Source organism: Uranotaenia lowii, chromosome 3 (genome assembly GCF_029784155.1).
Source record: "Uranotaenia lowii strain MFRU-FL chromosome 3, ASM2978415v1, whole genome shotgun sequence".
NCBI lineage: Eukaryota > Metazoa > Arthropoda > Insecta > Diptera > Culicidae > Uranotaenia > Uranotaenia lowii.
This window is the reverse complement of record NC_073693.1, coordinates 145,695,231-145,720,213: the sequence shown is the minus strand read 5'-3', so window position 1 is coordinate 145,720,213 and position 24,983 is coordinate 145,695,231. Positions and strand designations below refer to the sequence as shown.

General features: G+C 35.6%; 1 protein-coding gene across 3 annotated transcripts in view; it reads right to left on the bottom strand.

Annotated features, from left to right (window-relative positions):
• LOC129751445 (uncharacterized) overlaps nt 1–24,983 on the bottom strand; it is a 561,460-nt gene that overhangs the window by 499,999 nt on the left and 36,478 nt on the right. For all 3 annotated transcript variants that reach the window (XM_055746966.1, XM_055746964.1, XM_055746965.1), the window contains one exon: nt 902–1,750. In XM_055746966.1, coding sequence (XP_055602941.1) covers nt 902–1,720 — 819 coding nt within the window. In that variant the 5' untranslated portion in view covers nt 1,721–1,750. The remainder of the gene's footprint in view (nt 1–901; nt 1,751–24,983) is intronic.

The window sequence follows — 24,983 nt, the reverse complement described above, 5'->3', positions numbered from 1 at the left end:
AACTAGATATTTTCGACAAATTTAACAATGTAGGGGGTACATTTTGTTGTATAGGCAATGAATTTCAATGCGAAACAAAAATTGAATCATTTGAGCAATTCCACAGCTGCCACAGTAAAATTCCTATCAGATTCCACAGCTCTCACGGTAAAATTCCTACCAGATTCCATGACGTATTTAAAAAAAAACTGTGGATAGTCTCAAGAGGGCTCTGAAAGGTTTCTTAAAGATGTGTCTATAAGGTCGAATAAAACTATTCTGTTGGATGTTTCATTATTGCTCATAGAATTAGCTTTAAAGACGCTAACAAAACAGGGCCAACTAGTCCATATGTTAGCTTTAAAGTAGTTGTGCAAAAGCGTAGAATGAGCTTTGGCTTATAAAGTAGCTTTAGGAAAAAGTCTTAAGCGAACTGCTAAGGTTGGAATAAAACTTAAATTGCTACTTGGGCCCTGAGGATACTTGATTCCTTCGCTATAACTCGAAACAAGAATGTCTTACAAATATCAATTGTTCTAGAAAAATGTGCCAAACAGAACAAACAACAATGCTGTTATCTAAAAAAAAATCAAAAAAAAATCGAGTTATTAGTTTTGTTAGATTAATTTAACAAAATGTGATTGGAAAATATTTTTTTATCTAATATCTAATACCTCAAATCAAACAAACCACAGCCTTTATTAGTTTGGTACGTCTGAATAATCGATGTAAATTGAATGACATTTCTTCAACAGATTACTTTGCAAATCGTTTCTTTCATTAAAGCATAATCTTTGCTGAATTTCTTAATAACATAACGTGTACATGTACATCAATTGCCAATATCAGAGCATCGCTCCTTCGTTCAACTGCTGGTAAGGTTGCTAAAAGTAAATTGGAACAGGAACAACAATCAATTTACCTGATAATCGGCAAAAGTATCATCTACTCCGGCTAACAGCATCATATTGGAATTGACCAAATCTTCCTCGCAGAACGTTCCACTAGCGCTCCCGATACTAGATGGCGGTGGCAGAAGCAAAGTGCTATTTGCATTGGTCGGAAACAGAGAATCTGCCCCGAGGAGCAGGTTAAAAGGCAACGCTGGAACCAAAGCTGGTTGTGGAAGTGGCGGCAGAGGCTGACTGGCAATTGACCGATTTTGCTTCCAGTAGGAGTCCAAAGGAAGTGGAAATATGGTCGTGGCCATTAGTGTGGCCTGTCGTGTACTGGCCATTGCAGGACCAGGACCTGGTGGATAGTCATTTGGGTAAATATTATTACTATCCCAATAACCGTCGGGCGTTCCAAGGTCCGTGGCCATTGGCGACGAATGATGCATTCCGTAGTAAGGATAGCTGATCCGATTACTGGTTTTGCCATCGGCACTGTTCGAAGAACTGCTCCGGTAATTCCGTTCCGAGAGACTTCGCTTCATCAGCGTCGCCGGATGATGACCCGCCGACGATGAGCAAGTACTACTGACATTCGGCTGGCCGCCGCCATACTGGAACCAGGACGACGAGGGCAAATGATTGTTTTGTGCGTTGGAGTGCGAGTACCTTCCAAGGATCGTGAAAGGGTTTCCGCCCGGTGATGGTCCATTTCCGTTGCTGCTGTCATCATCGTCGTCCGGTGAGGAATCCGAGTCGGAAACATTATTGTCGTACGGTGTCCAGAGCATCGAGGACAAAGCTTCCTCGACGTCCGGTGGCTTCCGGAAGGGCCGAGGTTGAGTCATTTTTGCCAGTGCGGGTCACACGGTTAGAGACTGAAAGAGAGGGAAAACAGGAAAAGACATATTTAAATTGTTTCTGTTTTAAGCATTTAGCGTGGGATAATTCTAATGGTTTATTTGAGTGATTTCACCAATTTGGTGCGGGCATTATGAATTAAATCTGTTAAAGGAATAGATTTTTCGGGTTCAATTTAAATCATATTTTACACTTATACAGAATTTAATTTCATGAATTTGTTGAAAGAGAATACCAAAACATTTATGATTCGTTCTAGTAGAAGAAATAAGTTGCCCGAAAATGTTCTGTCAGCAAATCGGCCAAACTATGCCTTTTAGCAATTTTATCGTTTGCAGTCAAACTCAATTGTTCGTACCATTGCGCGCTCCATTAGCCAGAAAGTTAGCAGAAATCAGACCGTCAGCAACCATTCGAGGCATCAATCGAGCCTTCATTGTTGCACTATATTTTTCCTTAACGAGATTGGCAATTTTTCAATGGCGCAAATGTAATCCTTTTTTAGAAAACATATATTTTTTATGAATAGAGGAGATTGACAGAAGAGAGCCAAAATTACAGTTTTTGAATGAATTTTTGTAAGTCAGTTCCTATGGTTCCTAGTGCCAACGTTAAACTTTTATTCTTCATAGGTCAGTTCAATTATTTAGTTAGCTCTGAAGTTTAATGATTGATTTCTAAGTAAAACTCAGGTTTAGAATCCAGACTTAGAATTTTTTTTTTTTTTTTTTTTTTTTTTTTTTTTTTTTTTTTTTTTTTTTTTTTATTAAACTAAAAAACTAAAAATACATGTTCACACTCTTATTTCCTAGCATTACAATATCAAATTCAAATATTTTCCGAAAATTTCTTGTGTTCGTTTCCTGTATTTCCATTTCCATTCTAACAATCCTTTCTTTAGTTCGTACAAATTTGCATGAGGAAATTTTGAAAGTAGGAAGCTCATAGTATGTATTACCAACCACTGTCCAGTTTTTAAACATTTCTCCCTGGTTCCAATATTCAAACTCAGTAGGTCTTCAGGTTTCTTGCAATTTATTCTCAATTTTCTTATCAAGGCATCAATCAACCAATCCCAGACTATTTTGGATGAAGGACAAAGTTTCATCCTATGCTCGTTATCGTCATTGCTGATTTCACATTCATTACATAAACTGTTTTGAAGTCCTCCGATGTTATACAGTTTTAACTTTCCTTTGTTGGGGATCAGATCGTTTAAAAGCATAAACATATTCGAACGATCAGCACTTGGGAGCCATTTCCAATTTACATTCGACCAAATAAGTTTCCAGTCCATCAGTGGATGTTGTTCTTCTACCAAAGGCTTGACTCCACGTACATTGATGAAATGCCAATAAATTTTCTTTGCCGAATCTAAATGCTGCAACCGTTTTATTTGGTTTCCTTCTTCAATCCATTCTCTCATGTTTCTTCCAAGAAATTCAGAATTTCGGAAATTCATTAAATAAAGTTCTTCTTCTTCGATTACCTCCTCACTTTCTCTTAGTAAAAGATTTCGGATGAACAACGCTTTTGATTTTATTCCAGGATCCACTAAATTTAAACCACCTTCATCACACGGTAATGACAGCTGATCTCTCCCTGTTTTGAAAATCATGCCACGCCAGATAAAGTACCCTATTACAGTTTTCAGTTCTGCTATATTCCGATTTGTCGGTGGAATAATCTGAGCTATGTACCATAGTTTCGAAAGCACAAATGTGTTCAGAAACCAAGACCTTTCAAACAAATTCATTGATCTGCTTCCATTGACACTTATTCGATATTTAACGTTCGAGATCAACTTGTCATAATTAGATTTTATCATTTCTGTCCATTTTTGATTGATAATCATACCGAGGATAGTTATCTGCACTTTCTCTTCCAGTTGCATTGGTCCTCCCGATGTGTTGTTGAGTCTAATGAAGCAAGACTTATGCTGGTTCATTTCAATACTTGCATAAGCGGAAAAAGATCCGATGATTTGAAGAAGCAAATCAAATTCTTCGACGTTTCTAACAAATATATTAACATCATCTGCGTAAGCCAAGACCTTCAAAATACGATCGTAAGCCATTATTCCTTGGACACTATCGTGTATTTGGCGAATCAAGGGTTCAACGTATAGAACAAAAAGCAACATGCTCAGAGGGCATCCTTGTCGTACCGATGACTTTATTTCCACTTCATCTGTCAAAAAACCGTCAAAAATAATTCTGGAAGTGGCATTTGCGTATAATTTTTGCAAGCAAAGGACTAACTGATCTAAGAAAGCGAATTTTCTGAGAACTTTCCAAAGGTAATCATGAGAAACGTTATCGAATGCTTTTTTAAAGTCAACGCTGACCAAAAAACCTTTGAACCTCCGAGTTTCATTAGACTTGAGAACTAACCTTCGAATATCTTTTAGATTAGTTACACATGATCTTCCTGGAATGCAAGCTGCTTGGCCTTTGCCAATCAAGTCAGGCAAAACAGAACTCATTCTGTTGAATAGAATTTTTGTAAACATCTTGTAATCTGTGTTTAATTGACTGATTGGACGATAATTATCTAGACTATTACGACTACCCTCTTTAGGTATCAATGAAATGATTCCTGATGAAAACTCCTTTGGGGGGATCAAATTTCCTTGTAAATAGCCGTTGAATACTGTGCACATTTCACTTCGTAGAGAATCGAAATGCTTAAGGTAAAACTCGTATGTCAAACCATCTGGTCCTGGGGATTTTTTTCTTGATGATTTTCGAAGGGTTTGATAGATTTCATCTTCTGTAATTGGTGCCAGAAGCATAGATTGCTGGTTTTGAGACAAAAATTTGGTGATGTAATCTAAAGGGGTTGGTTGATTATTATCTTCGTTTCTAGATTCAGTTTTAGCTTTAAAGGTATTCGAGTAGTATTGTTTTACCATTTGCTTCAATGATGGCACATCAGTTATGACAGAATCATTAGCAGAGAGACAGAATCGAGAGTTGTTTTGGAATCTTTTAACTAAAGCGGAAACTTGGAAAATATTCATTTTTTCATCTGCAAGCACGGAGGAAATTGGCAGATGATTTCCTAGATAGTCAAGCCTGGCTTGTTCTATTGACATAAGCTTGGACTTGACTATCTGTAATTCATCGAAAACTTGTTCACCGAGATTCTGGCGAGTGGAGAGAGCATCAATTTCTGCATACAAAGAACTTTTTTTACATCTAACAGATTGGTTAAATATCCACGATTCATTTTTGTAAAACCCTCTTGTTTTGGATTTCAAAGCGATATTCCACCATAAATTTATATCTTGATTGAAAACTTGTCGTTGTTTTAACAAGCTCAGTTCCGTGTTAAAGCGATTGGCAATTTCATCTTTTTCTAAAAGAACTGCATTAATCTTCCAATAACCTTTTCCGCGGGGCACAAAAGGATTTGAGTCAATTTTAATTTTCATTGTTAAAGCTGAATGGTCTGAAAATGGTAAACAAATCGTTCTAACGCTGATCACATTATCTAAAAACTCTTGGCAGGCATAAAAACGATCGATGCGAGATTGTACGGATCCTCGGAAGAACGTGAATTCATTTTTCCTCAGTTCACGGAAAATATCTTTTAAAGAGAACAGTTGTACGAATTGCGAGAGACCTACTGAATAATTTTTATTAGAACCACTACTATCTTGCGCATTCAAAATGCAGTTGAAATCGCCACCAATCAAAGAGAACCTGCTATTTGCTTTGTTCATATGTGGTGCAATTGCATCCCGAAAAAGCTCATCACGTGCTTTTTTAAAGTTGGATCCGGATGGAGCATATATGTTCACCAAATTAATGTGATTGATAACAATAGAGACTATCCTACTATCTTCATCGAACAAGACTCCATCATGCTGAAAAGTGTTACGAACCAGAATTCCTGTACCTCTCTTATTATTGCCTACATTTACTATCGCTCGATAACCAGGGAGAAAACAAAAATTATCATACACTAGCTCTTGAACAAATAAAACATCTACGTTATGATTAACAATGAAATCCCTGAGAAGATTCTTATTAATATCACTAGAGGAACTGTTTAGATTTATGCTACCTATAACCATCGTATAGTTCATTTCGAAAATCTTCTATGGATTAACTCACCACCCTGCTCACTTCTCACTGAGCTTTCGCTGCTTCGACCTGGACCTTGTTCTCTGCGCTCTCAGTAGATCGGGTGCCTCGGGAACCTTAAAGGGTTTTTCTCCACTGTCCGAAGAGTCGGACGAAGCAGCTTTCGTCAGAGCTACTCGCTTTACTCCTTTACCTCGAACTACCTCCCACTCTTTCCCTCTCTCCTCGTCGGATGGGTGTACCTCCATATCATGGCCGGTATCTGCTTCGTCCGAGATGGTTTCGCTGCTTCGTTGCTGTGTGCTCGACTCTACCTGCTGGCAAGGAGTAGGTAGAGGAGCGGTCGCGATTTCAGCTGTATCTTCGTTGCCCGTTGGTTTCATCAAACCAGTTTTTGGTTTCAAGGCTACCAAATTCAGCTCGAGTTTTGCCGTGGAATTGGAACCCAAAACTTGGCTGTAGGATGGTGATGGCCGAGGATCACCCTCCTCTTCCCTGGTTTCTCCAGCGTTACCCTGCTTCAAGCGATCGTTCACTGTAAGGCGTTTAGGACACTTTGCCTTAATGTGATCCGTTGCCCCGCACGCAAAGCACTTATTTTTGAGACCATCATAATACAATCGTGCCTGAAAGTGGAGCACGTGGATTGTTGCCGGTAGGTCCTTTGTCACCTCCATATGTATGCCTCGGATCCCGTTCCAAATGGGGAATCCCGTTTCGGAACCATATTTCTCCCGGATCATGCGATAAATTTTTCCATGTTTGGACATCACCTGCGCGATTTCTGAATCGAGTATGTCCGGAGGGAGACCGAAGATCCGGACATACTTCACCTTGTTACTAGCGATTGACACAGTGAGTGGGTATGACAAACCGCTGGTATAGGTGAAAATCGGGTTTCCGGTTATCCTTGAGTAGGCAGCATCCATATCAGCATCGGTCTTGAACATTGCGTACACACTGTACTCCTTGACCTCTTTATACATGGCCTTTAAAGATTCGGCCACAAAACCAACCTTCTTGAAAAAGGTGAAAATTTCAATGTCCGTTGGCATGGGCTTGTCCTGCCCAAAATAAATCCGCAACGAACTCGTTCGGAAGTTCCGGTCGGCTGCTCTATTCTCAGCACTCATTGTCTTTTTTCACGTCCGAGATTAAAGGTTATAGATCACCGAGGTAATAAATTTTTTTTTTAACCACAGGCGAAAGCCCAACAAACACGCGCTTAAACAGAATCTATAAGATACGTCTTCTCTCTTCGGCTTGCAAACGTGAACTGAGTCAGTTCCTATGGTTCCTAGTGCCAACGTTAAACTTTTATTCTTCATAGGTCAGTTCAATTATTTAGTTAGCTCTGAAGTTTAATGATTGATTTCTAAGTAAAACTCAGGTTTAGAATCCAGACTTAGAATTCAGAATCAGAATTCATTTTTAATATAATGTATCTTGTTTTGCTGAAAAAGCAATTCCCATTCTGGAAGGTTGAGTTGTTTTTTGTTCTAGCAACACATAACTACAGCTCATGACACAAATTAGATGCATGACCGTGCTCTTCGATACTTCAGCAAGCACAAGTCCCTCTGCACAAAAGAAGAATACCGCAAGCTAAACACGGCATACAAAAAAGCAGCAGGCGTTGCTACCAGAACTATCTTCACCGGCTACAACGCAATTTTAAGACCAACCCGAGATTTTTCTGGAAGTACGTCAAAAATAAGCGGAAAGAATCCGGGCTTCCGTCTCAAATGTTCTTGAAAGACCATACAGCGAACACCGATCCTGAAATATGTAATCTTTTTGCTGAGAAATTTTCAAGCGTTTTCACAACGGGATCCATTTCCTCAGAACAACTGGATACGGCTGTAAGAAATATTCCACCTCTCGATTCTTCCTTAAGCCGAATTTCATTCGATGACGCAGCCATTCTGAAGGCTACAGCTAAGCTTAAAAATTCCTCATCTACGGGTCCGGACGGGATACCAGCTATTTTCTTGGAACGTTTCATGCCACATCTACTGACTCCCATTAGGCATATTTTTCGAGCTTCGCTGGACTTCGCTATCTTTCCCTCGATTTGGAAAGAAGCTTACATGTTTCCTGTTCACAAAAAGGGAGATAAGGAAGATATAGACAACTATCGTGGAATTTCAGCTCTCTGTTCGATAGCTAAACTGTTCGAATTGGTTGTTCTGGATCCGATTTTCTCGTCCTCGAAGCAATACTTTTCCAACGATCAACACGGATTCTTGCCAAAACGATCCACGACAACAAATTTGCTGACTTTCACATCATTCGTGCAAGATAGCTTTGCCATGAAGTTTTCGACAAAGTAAATCATGATATTGCAATCGCAAAACTCGAACGCTTGGGATTCGGTGGATCCCTTCTGGACTGGTTTCGGAGCTATTTAACAGGACGAAAGTTATCAGTGCAAACTGGAAATTACTTTTCAAGACAGTTCTCCGCTTGTTCAGGTGTGCCCCAGGGAAGCCACTTGGGACCGATAATTTTTGTCATCTATTTTAACGATGTACTCACTCTCTTGGACGGCCCAAAACTTGCGTATGCCGACGACCTCAAACTTTTCCACACCATCAATGGCCAAGACGATATCGATCTCTTGCAAAGGCAGTTCAACACCTTCGCTCACTGGTGTGACACCAACTGCTTGCCTCTGAACCACAGCAAATGTGCGGTCATTTCATTTTCTAACAAGCGGAACCCTCTTTGCGCAGAGTACACTCTCGGGAACGAAACCATTGCCCGGGTGGAACACATCAACGATTTGGGAGTTATCCTAGACCATCGGCTGGAGTTTAAGACTCATACGAATTACATCGTTGATAAAGCATCTAGAAGTCTTCTTATTTCGCGTAACAAAGGAGTTTAAAGATGTGTACTGCCTAAAACCTGTATTGCAGCATAGATCGCTCAACTCTCGAATATGCATCTGCAGTTTGGTGCCCATTTTACCAGAACGGAGCTGAACTAATAGAGGCTATCCAGCGGCGCTTTATACGATATGCCCTGCGACACTTGAACTGGTTAGATCCGTTTCGTTTACCCAGTTACGAAAACCGTTGTCGCCTAATTGATTTAGACACGCTTCAAAATCGTCGAAACGCTGCACGTGCTTTAATCGTAGCAGATCTACTTGCGTCGAGGATCGACTCTCTTACGCTGCTGGAGGCTATTCCCCTTAGTGTGCGGCCCCGAGGATTAAGGAACCAAAATCTGCAGCTCTATGTTCCCATCCGGCTGAATAACTACGGAGCCAACAGCACCCTAATTGGAATTTTGAGAACTTTCAACCGCTTTGCTGAGAACTTTGACTTCGACGTTTCAAGGGCTACTTTCCGAAGAAAAACTTTAATGGTTTCGAGAACTTTGTAGATTTAAGTAGTTTTTAATCTATTATTTTATTAGGTTATCATTAGGATCAACATGTGATCCGTTGAGGTTTTACACAAATAAACAAATAAACAAATGAGAAGATGGCATATAGCAACAACAATATATACATATGTGATATTTTCAGGCTATTGTAATAATTGACGTAATAGCCTAATTATGCTTTTTTTACATTACCGATATTATTATTATTATTAATTTTCAATTCCTAGGATAATGATAAAATTAAAATCAGAAATTCAGCATAAAACCCTTATTTGTATTCAAAATTTAGAATTCGGACGTGTTCCAAAACGACAGAGTAGGCGCCGACGCCCTAGCCGGCACCAGAATATTTAGCACGTAAGCCACACGCAAACGTTCTTCCTCACTTCCGACATGAAATGAGAATTCTAATTCATAATTCATAGTCAGAATTCCGACGATTGATGAACGCTGTCGGAGTGCATCTGCTTTGGACAATAACGCGAATGTGCGAGTAAGTAATTTATGAAAATATTATTTAGGGGAAATATGTTTCATGCACCTGAACTTAATTTTAGTTCCTTGATGAAGAATTAATATAATTCGAAACGTTGGATGAAGCACATATGAATAGTGTTATAATTGAACTGATGAGACCGAAAAGCCAATTCATATCCTAAAAATTTCCGGTCGAACAACGAATAGAATTCGGAAAAAAATTGAACCTTAATTCATAACTTTAATTAAAAACTATGATTCAATGCTCCGAATGAGGATCATATTCTGATTTGGATCAAGAACTCGATTCAGGTGTGGATCCTGTTGAAGATTTAAAATTCCTAATTCAGTGAATTCAGTTTTAGATTTCAGATTTATAATTGAGATTTAGAATTAAGACCCAGAATTCAATTCCATCATAAAGATTCAAAGTCGATGGTCAGAATTAAGATTTCAAATCAAAGTCAGTTTCAGAATAAAAGTTGTAATTATTAAACGAAATTAAAATTACTGATTTATTTCAAAACAGTTTGAGGTTTTGACTGATTGCCATTTCAGAAAAAAGAAAAGAAATTGAGAATCATTGATATTTTTTGAAACATTATTATTCCTGTTAATAGATTTTGAACAAGAAAGATTATCATCGATGGATTCAAAAACGTTCAGAAAATTTGGTCATTTATGTCCAAGAGAGCCTGTGGCTGAAAGTTTAATTATGGGCCGTACTTATAAAGTTCAGGCTGCAGCTGCAGGAAGATTGATAATCCGGATCTGGAATCATAATTTGGATCTTGAAATTGTACATCTAGAAAAAAAAATGCTGGATCTTAATTTTTTTTACTTTGAGTTCATTTGATTTATGATTTGAGTTTATTCATCTGATCTATGATTTTTAAAATTTCTGTCATTCAGGACTTGAATGCTTAATACAGATTCAGGATTTGAATTCTCAATGCAGATTCTGAATTCAGATTCAGTTTAAGGATTCAATTTTATATTTCAGATTTAGATCCAAAATTAAGATTCAAATAATCTAAATTTTGAATCTAAATCAGAAATATTAATCTGAATCATTAAACCTGAATTCTTAACCAACGTACAAGTTAGGTCAAAATTTAAAATCACATTGAATATTTAAATTCAAAACTAAGGTTTCGGATTCAACATTCATATCGGGCTCAGAATACAAATTCGGATTAAAAATTCATAATGACAGTTTAGATTCAGAATTCAGTTTTCAGATAACTATTTTTTCAGAGCTCGAAATTATGACTTAAGAATTATTCAATAATTAAAATTAGATACAAATTATTTTATTTGATTCAAATTATATTAACTTACCCTGATTAATTTTTTTCTTCTACAGTTCGAGTTAGTTTTCAAAAAATATCATTCTAACCATGCCACTGCAAATCATTGATATTAAACTTGGTTTCATGCCACGAGCTACATGAATAAATAAAAAAAACCATTACCACATAATTACTGCCATAAAATGATAATTATCAAACGAGATTCACACCTAGACCACTTTCTCGCTCACATAAATCTCAGATAATTTACACATTGTTAGAAAGGCTCCCATTCACTGATAAATTTGTAAAATCGGATTTTTCTTTAATTTATTTTGAATGGTTTCTAATAAAATTATGTTTTCAAAACACAAAAATTCAGAAATGAGAAACAAAAACAAACTTATCTTAAAAATTCAAAAAATTTAAAAGTGGTACTGTTTAATTTGGATTTTTTTTATTAAATTTAATAAACATAATGTATATTCAAAAGCATTTTATGTGCCTCTGTTCTAATTATTGTGATTTGATGATGATGGTCCCACCTCATTCACCTACACATATTTGAAATTTATAAGTTTTTTAGCTCGTGCTTTAATCAGATTTTATTTTTCAAAGCTAGTTTCGGTAATATATATTTATTAGTTTAAAAATAAATCAGATCTGAATGAAATCAATCATTGATAACTGATATACCAACATGAAATATAACAACTGATTGTGATTGTGGAAGCTAACGCCAAAACCTCAAAAGTCCATCCCAAGTCCAAAATTCGGCTCCACTTTTTCAAATGACTCTCACTTGTTCATCTAAATTTCAAAACTAAATAGTTAATTTTTAATTAAGCTAAATCCATTTCGAAGGCTCTAATTTCACAATTCCCATAACCAAAATTGTATAACTATTTTCGTATAACGGATTCTGTATAAAATTCAAGAGTCTTGATTTTCATTTTAAATAATCATTAGAAATTTGAAATGAAAAGCTGCTTTGAAATCCTGGTTTAAATTTGGTTTTGCATCTCATATTAAATTAAAATAATGTTTTTCGAGATCATATGCATCCTTAATATTTTGATAATAGTTGTCCAAATATGAAAAAAGGGGAATTTTGTTTTATATTCAAATTCGAAGTTCTTAAAATATTTCCTACACAAATTTAAAGTAATTAAAGCTTCAAAATAACAATTCAAAATTGAAAAATCAGATTCAGGTCTCTGTTAATTCATATTTTAATTCTGATTCACAATACAGATTGAAAATATCAAATTTAAATAGTGAATTTAGATGAAACTTGATCTACAAAATTTAAATAATAGATTCATGAATGAGAGCTCCAAAACTTGGCTCATAAAATTCGGATTTGGAATAAGATTTGGAAATCGTTTTTTTAGTATATTTCAGAAATCTTATGGGAATTCGGATACAAATTCAATGCGCAATTTTTGATTCATGTTCAGAATTCAGATTCAGAATTCAGATTCAAAAGGTGTGCTATACTTCGAAGTATAATTCGTATGGACTGAATTTGAGTGTAAATCTTTGTTCGACATAATTAAACACAAAATTTTCCGTATCTTCGCGTCTCCTAATGCGTTAAGATTGCTTGTAAATTCATTTACCAGATTTCAATAAAAATATAGATTGTATACATCATCACAAATAAGAGGTAGAATTTGAGTTTTTTGTTTCATCCGCAATACCCAAAAAAAAAAAAAATTAAAAAATCATCCACAGGATTTTTACTATGGAATTGGTTCTTAATGAAAAATATTTGCTGTTAAAGAAACATCTTCACCTAAAAAATCTGCATAAAATTCTATATTTCATCAGTGCATTATTTAACATAATTAACACATTGAGGGCACCGAAATTCAGCAATTTATCATTAAGAAATCTTTTTTTAAAGCCAAATTTCATATTAAAATCATTAATTTGGTTTTAGTTTGCATCAAGATAGTTTGATCGGAAAATCTGATGATTTTTATCTCTTACTTTTTGTTTTGAAAATTTGATTTATTTTCATCAAAGATAAAAATCATTTACTTTGCCAAATAGTTTGGAAGATTGGGTTTGTTGAATTTGAGTTTTGAATAAGTTTCATTTTAAGGAAAGGAAGACTCTCCTAAAAAAGCTTATTTTATGTCCGAATCAACTTTAATGAAATAAAGTTATCGTTAAATGATTTTAAAACGATGACGACATAGTGTCTCGAATCATGAGATAATTTTTTGATGTTTATGAATCTTATGGAAAATTTTAAAAATCGAACAAAAGATGTACAAATTTTTGCATTTTTCGATGCATTAACAAACTTTATCCAGTCTGACTGAGTGGCTGAATGATATCACCAAATAACTTTATATTGCTTTTATTGTCCTATACATACCAGCACTGTGTGTATTGGTGTTAAAAATATTTTTCGGATAATCACCAAATTTTTTAAATAAATATTTCTATAATTCAGTTACCAGTCTCGGCTAAAAAGCATCAAAATTCAAATCAAAGATTTTTATATAATATGATTATTTTGCATTACGCCTTTCGAATTTAATTCATAATTCATAATTCATACATTAATTATTATGATTTTGGCCAGTAGAATTTTTGTGGAATATTTTACTCCTTAATGAACGCAACACCTTTATGCTTTTTTCTTTAAAAACACTTTTGACAGAAAAAATGTTAAAAAAACGTTTGAACAAAACCAAAAATAACTGCAATTGGTGCTTTATGCCTTATTACATCACAAATATATCGAAAACTTTAAATTTTCTAACGTTTTTATATGATTTTTCATTGAAAACAAAGTAAGTTGCCTTCTTTCGTAGTAGGCTGAAAATCGCATACTTTTTTAGATTTGAAAATTACTGGTTGAACCAATATTTTTTCTGACTACGCCAATATGATGTCCAGTCAACCTTTAAAATTTTTAGATTCATGCGGTTTGATTACTGTGGACATTAAGTTATTGGAAGCCATTGTAATTGATAAGTGTTGCATGATGCCCCAGTTGATGGTGTTTAACGATTAGAACTTCAATAAAAATCGAGAACAGTTGAAATATAAACCAAAAATTCCAAAACTTGATGATTGTTATAAAATTCGAATAATGTCGCAAATTCAATCATGTGCACCACATACGTCGTCTCTTCATTCTACTAAGTCCAGCCTTCGGATGTCAATTTTCTTTAATTACGCTCCATCGACAGCCTCCCAAGTTCATGGAAAACTTCCGCTTTTTTGTTGGGTAACTATTGCTAAATGGCCCGATCATCGTTTTATTGCCCCGTCGACTGCCCAATAGAAGTACCTACATATTATAGTCTTATAGTGGGTGTCGGCAGACGGAAGACGTGTCTCTAATATACTAAACAGACAACAACAGCAACTTTACGAAGCCAAACATGAAAAGCTGCCCAAGTTTTGCTGTCGTCTTCATCGCTGCAAATGAACCTGCTGTCTCGTTGAGTATTGGAGCGACATCGTTTTGCGAAACAATACAGCTTCCGGGCTGGGCCCTGGCATACTGCAAGCTAGACTTTAATTTTTAAGCTCACTCTTCCGCCTCGGCAGATGTGTTTTGCGCTCCGTGGACATCACTATGACGACGGCGACTACGGCAATGGTGACGTGGTGGTAGTTGAAAATTGTCAATGGCAGTCGCTGCGGCATTTATCCGGGAGGGTGTCTTCGTATCGTAGAGAGAAAAACTTTTATTCAACCAACGGACGTCGAGCGAGGCATGGCGGTGACAAACGATAAACGATGACAGTGGCCAATCTTTATCCACCCACAACCAACGTTCAACCCATGAGGTCCGTTGTCTGCTGCAAGAAGAGGGCGCCCCATGTTATTTGCCGAATACATACAGTTCCCAGAGATGCATTCATAGGTTGAATACGACTCGTTTCACTTTTCTTTTTTCCGCTGCTCTTTGTTTTGAATTGGAGAGACCGCCCGGCTTAAAGGTGGAAGATGAAAAACGCAACCAGATACACCATTCACCTCTTTCTTCCGTTTTTCATTAGCATTTATTTCCTTTCGTAATTTATTTATGTGCCCATTCTTTGCAAATCTTTAGCAGTTTTTTGTCTGCTATTACGTGTGCCGGTGACATCGTGAACTGTCGAGAGTAGTGTTTATTTGTTAGGAAAAAAATATTTTGTTTCATTTGTGTCCAAAGTTTTGCAGTTTTCTTTTTAAATTTCAACACAAATTCTAAAAGAAGGCTAAATGTACCCATATTTTTCCTTGTAGGGAAGAGCCCACTGCGACCAGTAGTTGATCTATTGTGGTAATTATCCCGCGTTACTGTATGCTATCAGTTTGTACCCATGGAGGACTATCAAATCAGATCAAAAGTAGCGAAGAATAAGAAAATGTTAAAAAAAACTCAAATTTAAAACAAGTTAAGTTGGCTTCAGATAATGCAAATTTGAAAAGAATGACATGTTTTCACACGGAATTTGTTAAATATTTGTCAACATATGTAGACTTTTTTAATATAGGGGAGATAAGGGCATAATGGCCACCTTAAGGAAAATACTTTTTTAACCATAGAAAACAGCTACATGAATTACATCATTGTTTCGGACACTAAAATAGTCAACCAATTTGCTGAAACTTAAAAAAGTAGATACAAGCGTTTCAAAATTCATTTTAAAACCAGTCACTACAGGGGCATAATGAGAACTCCCACTGGGGCAGTATAAGAAACGTTAATCGGGGCACGATGAGCGTTTTCTGCCGGGGAATCTAGCAGCGAATTCAGCGATGAGGACAACTGAATAATAGAGCTACAACTTGACTTGTTTCATCTGACGATTTGGCCTAGAGGCGATGGGCGCGCTCGCTATTCCGGTATACGATTTCTCATGCGTTAAACAGAGAAAGCATTAGCCTTCACTCCAATTTCACACCGATAAGCTGTCATTTTTTATGAAAATCTGTGTAAGAGTAAAGAGCAAGCTTTATTTTTTTTAACAGGCCCAAGCCCCATTGGAAGGTGTTGGAGATATAACCAGAGGCCCAATCGTCAGATGTAAACCAGTCAAGCTGTAGCTCTATAATTCAGTTGACTATATCGAGTTGGATTCGCTGGCAGATTATACGACAGAAAACGCTCATCGTGCTCCGATTGATAGAGCTCTGCTCACCCCCAGTCAACAAATTTGATTAAAAACGCGTTTTAAAATGGTGATGGTGAAATTTGAGAAACAATTTGTACATAATGTTACAGTGCGAAAATTATAGATCAAGATGATTTTAATGTCATAAAAGCTTGTTTCGTGGTGCACAAAAATAATTATATTTTCGTCACTTGAGAACCTAGCTGGTATTTTTTTTTTAGATATTTCTGTACAGATGATAAGGAGATTTTTTTTTTGGTTAAAAATTAATACTACAAGAAGTACGAAACAAATCCTGATGAAAATTTATTCTAGAAAATACGTACTTCTGTAGAAAGAGGAGTGCTTATTATGCCCCGGGTCTCGTTATGCCCTTAGCTCTTCCAAGGAAAAATCATTTAGGGACGTCAATAACTTTGAAAGAGATACGACTCCGACAATAAATAGCGGGTATTTACAGCGACTATTTCTTAATTTTCTATTTTTAATTACGATGTCATGTACCTGAATGTAGAAAAAAATCCTAAATAAACCAAAAAAAAATATTAAAGTGATGGCAGGAATTAAGATAGATGCCGAGAAACCGGCAGCACCACATGGGCTGGTGGTGACCGAAGTAAGAGAGGAGAGAAAATATTTTGTTTTTGTTTTTGCTGATCAAAAGATGACTTGTGAGCTGAACAGAAGGCCGTTCAAATCTGTAATGGAACTTCAAAGTTTCAATAAGAACTTAAACTTTGAGCTGAATAAAACGAACTTCAGCACATTGATTATGCTGTTTAAGCTGTGTTTAACCTTTTTTACGAGACTTTTGGTTGCTTGGGATGGCTTGCGAACGTTTTGGCAAATTCCCTTAAATAAGATTTATGTTCGTCTATGTCTATCACATTGAATAAAATTGACAGAATATTTTCCATAACTTTTCAATTGGCGTAAGAAAACTTTACATATAGGTTAAATCTATTTAAAGTTATGAAAGTTTATAAAAACACCAAAATAAAAGGTGACCCAAGATACCCCACATGATGTAGCTCATAATTCCTCACAAGCTTGAATTTACAAATTGGATGCGTTTGAGTGATTTATTGATAATTCATGAAAAATTCCTTTTCCATGTGAAAGAACAAAACAACACAAATATAACTATAATAAGCATATAAGCATATTTTTATTATGAACTTTAGATTTCCCACCGAAGCAATTAGCGGGTGATTGTTGAATTCTGCAAGTAGCCGAATGTTCTATTGAGTTTTTAACAAAAAAAAGCGGTTATTTCAATTTCCTTCTGTTTTTTTTTTTCATTTTAATGCCCCTCATGTTTTTAAGTCGATTGTTTTCAACCACATTATATTACCAGGCGATGTTTTACAAGATCTTTTATAAGAAGGAGTCTCTCTGGTGATTTTTCGCTTCTCGGGTGCTTATCACCCGATTGATTTGGTTCCTGTGAAATCTGGGACAAAACATGTCGAATCAGGTGCCAAGCAATTTCAACTTGCTTATTTGATATCAAAAAAGATGAATGTTGAATTTGAGCAAGATATTTAACAATAGTTTTTTTTAAAGGACGATGATCATTAACCTAAAGCAAACAATACTTTCTACCACACGTAATCCAAATGGCAATTCATGAGAATTTTAAGAAAAATTTAGAAAAAAAATCAATCTGAACAGAATTCAGGGATTATTCTAAACCGTAAAAAAACACTTGAAATTAAAAGTTTGCGTTGAATCACAGCAGCAGTGTTATCTTATCTTATTTGAGGATTAAAACGTTTAAAAATATGTATGCTTATTTCGATTTTTTTTATATCGAACACAAAATCTTAAAAATTTCGATGTGAATTTTAAGTTTTTCATTTGATTTAGCTAAGAATCCGAATAAACCCGGGAAAATCCGGAAAAAGAAGAAATTGATATTTGTTCCGGCCTTATGGAACTTGTTCTGGTAAAAACTCCGGAACCGGTAAAATGGTCAATGCCATACTTATCTGCGTTGTACAGAATAATAATATCTTTCATTGAGCGGTTTTTGGATGTAAATCGGTTTAGCTTATGTTGAGAAAACTAATAACCAATTTTAGGTGCCGGTTTTACCCCCAATAATTTATGAATACTGTTCACTGTTTAATAAATTAATGCTATAGGGGAGAATGGGAATACTTGATCCCCTTTTTTTATTATATGTTTTTGGGAACATTTAGCAACTCGCCGTATATGCATTTTCTGACAGCGTGTAATTTTAAGCAGCATACTTAAAGGCGCAATTTTCTAGTTTGTAGATAAATACAATTTTTTTATTCCTTTTAAACAGAAAATTACTATATATACATTACTTATTGATCATATATTAGTAATTTCATGATAACCAATGATCACGATCCATTCAGAAGACAAATATATCTTTTAGGACTCTAGGGATCAATTATACCCATAACAAACATTTTTGAAAACTTTTTCTTAAATAAAATTGAGAGTTTACAATTGTTTGAAGAAATGGCATAAAGAAGTTTATGTTATACTCTAACGATTGACATATTGGAATTAATATTTTTATTGTAATTTTTTCATGTCAGAAGCATTTTGAAGTGATAAAATAAGATCTTCAAATACATTTTGTTAAATTTTTCGAACAAAGTTTAAAAACTCGAAAAATAATTTTTTTTAAAATTTGTTGAGATAACAGCATTGTTGTTTTGTTCTATTTGGCACATTTTTCTAGAACATTTGATATTTCTAAGACATTCCTGTTTCGAGACATAGCGAAGAAATCAAGTATCCCCTAGGATCGTGTATCCTTATACTCCCCTACTTATAAAATAACGGTTTGAAATCCCTAACAGCGTGGATACCTTATTGAAAAAACTAAGCAACGATTCTGTGAAAGAAATAGAACAAAATTTGCTCTCAGTTCTTTCCTTAGGAGGCCGGTCTAAAGAAATCTACAACGAACATTGGCGGACCATGAGGAAATGGCAAAAAGGGTATTACAATTTTCAAAAACAATCCAGTTTTATGACAAAATTTAGTCATTTCCTGTCATTTTTGTTCTGACGGATTGAAATGATGACGGACGGACTGACGGATTGAAACGAAGAAAAAGACCTTAAATAAATGACAAATGAAAAGTTTTGCAATATCTATTGTTTCATCTAGTTTTTCCATTATTTTCTAATGAATAGATCCTTTTCCTTGATGAATGCAAATAACCTTTTGAGTATGAAGTTTAATACACCAAATGACACCTTTTATACTCAACTAGCATTCAATAGTGACCAGTTGCTCGCGTTCTCTCGTCAGATGCGGGCGCGTTTTTTGATCGGTGTACCTACTGATGCTTTTTCGTTTTCGTCGTAGTAGAAATGGGAAGGTTTCGCGTCGGCAAACAGTTAATCGTGTCTTTAAAATCGAGTGAACTTTATCGATCCTAAAATTGAAGAATATGAAGTGGTTGTTATGCTGAAACAGTGAATACACTTCGTCGGATTATGAAAATTTTCGACTGGAAATGTCGATACGTGGGAAGGTTTAATGTCATGGTTCAATGAGGTCAGAATGTTTAAAATAAAAAAGTTTTTGAGGGATGTGTATGCGTTTTTTTGGCGAAAATGTGAAGTGATTAAGTGAAAACTGATTTCCCGCTCCAACATGTCCGAGCATGTCAGCAAGAAGCATCGAAAAACCCGGTGAGGAACTTCCATGTTATTGCCTCTCTTTATTTCTCTTTTCTATCTTCTTACGCACAAAAGCATAATATTACTTTTAGATGATTATTTTGAAATTTGTTTTAGGTACATATTTATTAATCCTTTCCAAAATCAGACAATATGGCGCCTTATTTCGTGTGGTCAGTTTGGGAATGTTAGTGAATAGATTTTTAAAGGATGCTCCGTAGGTTTTAACATGTGGGCGTAAATGAATTTGTGGGCGTGAATAAAGCGTTTGTTTTCCGCGGCCTACTTTGATTTTTTTTCTGATCCGTTTGCGTTTGATTGTAAGTGGGTGGATTATGAGAGTAAAATTTCTATTTTCTAATATTTGGATTTGGATCGTCCGATCCGGTTGTTAAATTAATTTTTTATTGATTTTGAATACATTCTGTACCCATATGTTTTTTTGGAATATGTAACAATTTTAAATAATCAAAATTGTGTGTCGCAGTATCTCAGTATGTAGAGTATGGTGGGGTAAAAATACGACCTTAGTGCTATACTATTTTTAGAAATTTTGCTGTTGATTTTCCAAAAAAACAAGAACAGCATTGGATTCCTTAGATTTTTATCTCACTTCTAAAAAATTACGAAGATAATCAATCGACGCATTTGATAGCAGTAGTGAAAATGCCTAACTGCTATCGAAACGTACTCTTACCCCACCTCTGGGGCAAAAGTTCGAATGATGTGGGGTAAAAGTACGACCATTCAGAACTCCGCAATTCTACATGAAGTCAAGAGGAAAATTATTTTATGTCAATCTTTGCTTACAGCAGTTACCTACTTCTGTGTTCGCTTCTGATACAAATCCTATAAATGGGCGAAAACCTGCGCGAATTGGGAGTTCTCCATATTCAACAGGTTTACGAAACCCAGTTTTGATCGTATTTATCCAATTTTTCGCGCGGGCTAGTCCATGTAGAAACAAAATTACGCGCTGATGTTCCCAGTGAATTTTAGAAAGAAGTTAAAACTTTCCGTTCAGATTTACTTCAGAAGACCCTGTATATCACTCGTACTTTTGCCCCATTTGCAATTCGTACTTTTGCCCCTTTCCAGGTTTCTTGTGATTTACAGTTTATTGTGCAAAGCAGAGACAAATTAATGAAATTCTTTCTTCGGCATTTGCTAGTGGTTGAAAACAACTATACAGACACATTGAGTCTTTCATTGAAAGCCAGAATTTTGATTGCTCAAACATGTTTGCCGTTATTTTGAATATTACATCATTTGGGCAAAAAAGCTGCTTTACGGCATTTTTCGGAGTATTTTCAATTTTCCCAAATAAAAATTATATCTGGATGAAGGCAGTCCAAATCATTATCAATCCACGCCAGAGTTTTGAATTTTACTGTTCTCGGTTTGTGATAATCTCAAAACGCACTTTTACCCGACTCGTACTTTTACCCCACCTTACTCTAGTCATCAACAGATAACGGATTCTATTTCATTCCCTAGCATACATTTTCAATTATCACAATCGATTATTTATTTTGTATTTTTAAATTTAACTATTATACCCCTTTGATTGTAGCAGATTTGAGGTCCTTTTGGTCAAAATAAAATTTATTTTTTCATCTTAGCATTAGATGGATAAACAATGTTGAACATTCGTAAATTGTTCAATGTTTTGTTATTGTATAGTATTTGATCACCATTTCATAGATGAATATAAAACTTTATACACATTTATATAAACAGGCATAATAACAACTTTTATTTCAGGTCCGTATCCTTTTGTTAACGAAAATTGTTTATCTTAATAAACTGTATATTCAATAAATATGTTAAGTAATTTTCCTTTCCTGCAGATATTTTATAACCATTGTATATTTTTAGAAGGAATGCATCTGGGGATGACCTGAAGAAATTTTTGCAAGCGGCACGGGTAGCCGGCCATTGTAGGTTTCTGAGGGTTGGATGCCTTCCTTCGACGAACCATCGGACCGTGGAAGCCCTAGAAGAAATTCGAAGGCCAAGCCACACAGCCATAGGCAGGACCTTGCTACCGATGGGGGAACCATACATACATACATACAATAGATCCTTTTCCTTGATGAATGAATATTCTTCATAAGTCTACCAGTTCATGTAATGTTTGTATTAAAGAATATTAAATCAATTAGATAATATTACCATTTCAATTGAATTCAGTTTAATTACCTTTTAATATAAGTTTGAAGCTTGAATTCATATTCTGGTTTAAGCAACTATCGAATGAATCAACAGAATTAGCACTCTTCACAAATTAGTCAATTAGCTTCAATAAGTAATCATAATTTTTTTTAGCAAATATTCACACAATGACCCAAAATTGCGGTTGGTGTCATAAGCCTCTAGTAACTCGATTCGTTCACCATCTTCACCCATACTAACCTGTTCAAATTACCGTTTATCAAATCAAACCATCCACGGAGAATGAAAATGGTTAGCAAATAAACGCCGGAATATATTTATTCTCATGATTTGCATACATTCCACGGGTACATTTTCCCCAGAACGTCAGCCTTTTCAAAACCCACCACCCATGTCGAATGGCTTCGACGTCAAAATTTTGTTCTTCAGAGATTTTTTTTATTCCACGGGCTCCAATGTTTGCGCTTCATTCATTAGTGTGCTAAAACGGGAGGAAAATTGCTAATTTGCTTCATTTTTGCTGGTTTTTTTCCTTACCTAGTCGGTGCCTTTGACTTTTGTTTGCGAAAAAATTAGGCATTTCTTTTTAAGACAAACGGTGATTGTTGGACTCTTTGAAATGTAACTTTGTAAATGTTTTCATAGGATTTATCTTTATCATTTAATTTTGTGTAAATTCTGGATTTTGAATATAATCAATCCCTTTAAAGCAGTTCCATCAAATTTTTTTTTCGCGCATTCCGTTTTCAAGTTGAGTTAAACTGTTTCTAAAAAATCTTCAACCAATTAATGTTCCTCAAAATATTCTTGGCTCGAATGATAAGTATTCGTTTATAACAGATTGAAGTAAAGAAAGTCACAGGAATTTTCTTTGAAATATCAAACTAGGTTTGAAGACCTATTTATTCAATTACCGACAAGAACCCTTTACATTTACAGCATCTAACGGCTAATCTGATCATTTACTTCATTAAATCGTTAATTACATCTTCTACGGCAGCATCAGATAAAGTAATCCAACCGATCAATATTGACCTTTTCAATCCGGGAGGAAAATGCGAGCACTCCTGCTTCAATATACCCTACTCGAAGCGCTAAGCAAGCACTCACCCGTTTAATCAAGGCGAAAGGAGAAAAAAGTACGAAAACGAAAAGGGAAAACTAGAGCAAATATTGAAGTGCACGCTCCAATTTCGCTGCCCTAGAATCCCTGCATTTAGCTCCGTCGCATTCCACCAGCCATTTGCACCAACCATCAGTAATCTCGATTGGAAAATTTTTCACCGAAATGGAAATTCCATTTCCTCAACAACCAGCCAATGGCCAAGATACATAGGTCGAGGCTTGAGCTTTTTTTTCTGCCGCTGCCTAGCTAAATCCCTAGCGTGTTTCCCTGAATCGATGTGGGCGGAAATGGCACAAGAAATTTAAACTTTGAAAGAAAAAAAACTAGAGCGATTACCACGTGAATCGAAGTCCTGTTTGCCTATTCGGGAGATGTTAAATTGCGATTGGGAAATCAAGGGTACAAGAAATGCTGCAAATAAGGTCGAGCTGGTCTTGGAATGCTGGTATTAAGTTGCTATTCTCAATTTTTCTCTGCGATTGCAGGGAAGTAAGAATGGAATATGATAAAAAAAAAAGTCGGAATGATTTACTCGTATCCAAATACCTACCATTTTTAAATTGAAAAACAAACCCTCAAACTACAAAACGAACCCTCATCGAAGAACGGATTTCAAATCGCTTTCTGCCAATGAGTGGATGATAAAGATGTTTCCAATCGGAACCTCCGGGCGGCCAACCCAACTCCAGGGAAGTAAATCAATCGGAAACAAATTGTCGTAATTCAAACTTTGAAATCTGTGCGTGTGCTGGCTGACCGGGCCAATCCAACCTCAACAAACAAGGATCCAAATTTGCGGAATCCAAAAACGAAACAAAGACCGATAAAAATCAATTTTCCACGCACGTACCACTAGTTTGTTTCTCACTCAGTTCTGGTGGTGATGGTGAAGGAAATACCAAATCTCCATCTTCTGCTCGGCTATTTCTTTGGCTTAAGTTGGTTTTGGAGCATTTGTTTCTGTTGTGGGTGGAAAATCTTACCGACGACGGCCGACAGTTTGGATAATTTGTGGCTGGCTGTTCGATTTCAGTGTTGAACTTTGGGTAAAAAAAAATCAATTTAAATTTCTTAAGTCATATGAACATTCAAAGGTCCAACGTCTTTTTAAACACCTTCAAAAGATTTCAAATTTCTATGGAAACGATTATGGAAAAACTGAATTTTTGTTCCAGAAATCCGACAGCCTCACTTTAACGCTGGAATCAGTTTCCTCAAGTTGCCACTGACCATGGCCTAGAGGATACCGTTCAAGTTTCCGAGTCAGTGGTCATGAGATCGAATTTTGGTCATATTTATACAATTGGTGTGAAAGTTAGTTTCTTACTTAGAACAATCCCCTGGTGCCTCGCAAAAAAGAGGGGTCCCATATAAAATTGACGTAAAAGGGGACGAATTTTATCTTGAATTTGTTATTAAGTTATGTTTTTGAAAAAAAAATTATTAAAAAAACTCGGTTAAAAATATCGAAAAAAGTGTACCGTCAACCGGGGCATCATGCAACACTTGTCATTGAAGGCTTCTAGAAACTTTATGTCCACAGATAATTATACCGCATGTACATAAAAAAAAATTAAGTTGAAGGGACATCACCAGTTATTTTTTTAACATACAAAAACTTGCGATTTTCACCCAACTAAGAAAAAGGGGTAATTTGAAACAAACTTTGTTTTTAATGAAACATCAAATGAAAACGTTCGGGTTTGAAATTTGAAGTTTTTGATATATTTGTTTTGTCACATCACGAAAAGCACTAATTGCAGTTATTTTTGGTTTCATTTGAAATAAAAATTACATTTTTTTTTCTGTCAAAAATGTTTTTTAAGAAAAAGCATAAAGGAATACATTTAGGGGTAACAAAAATACAAAAATTCTACTAGATAAAAT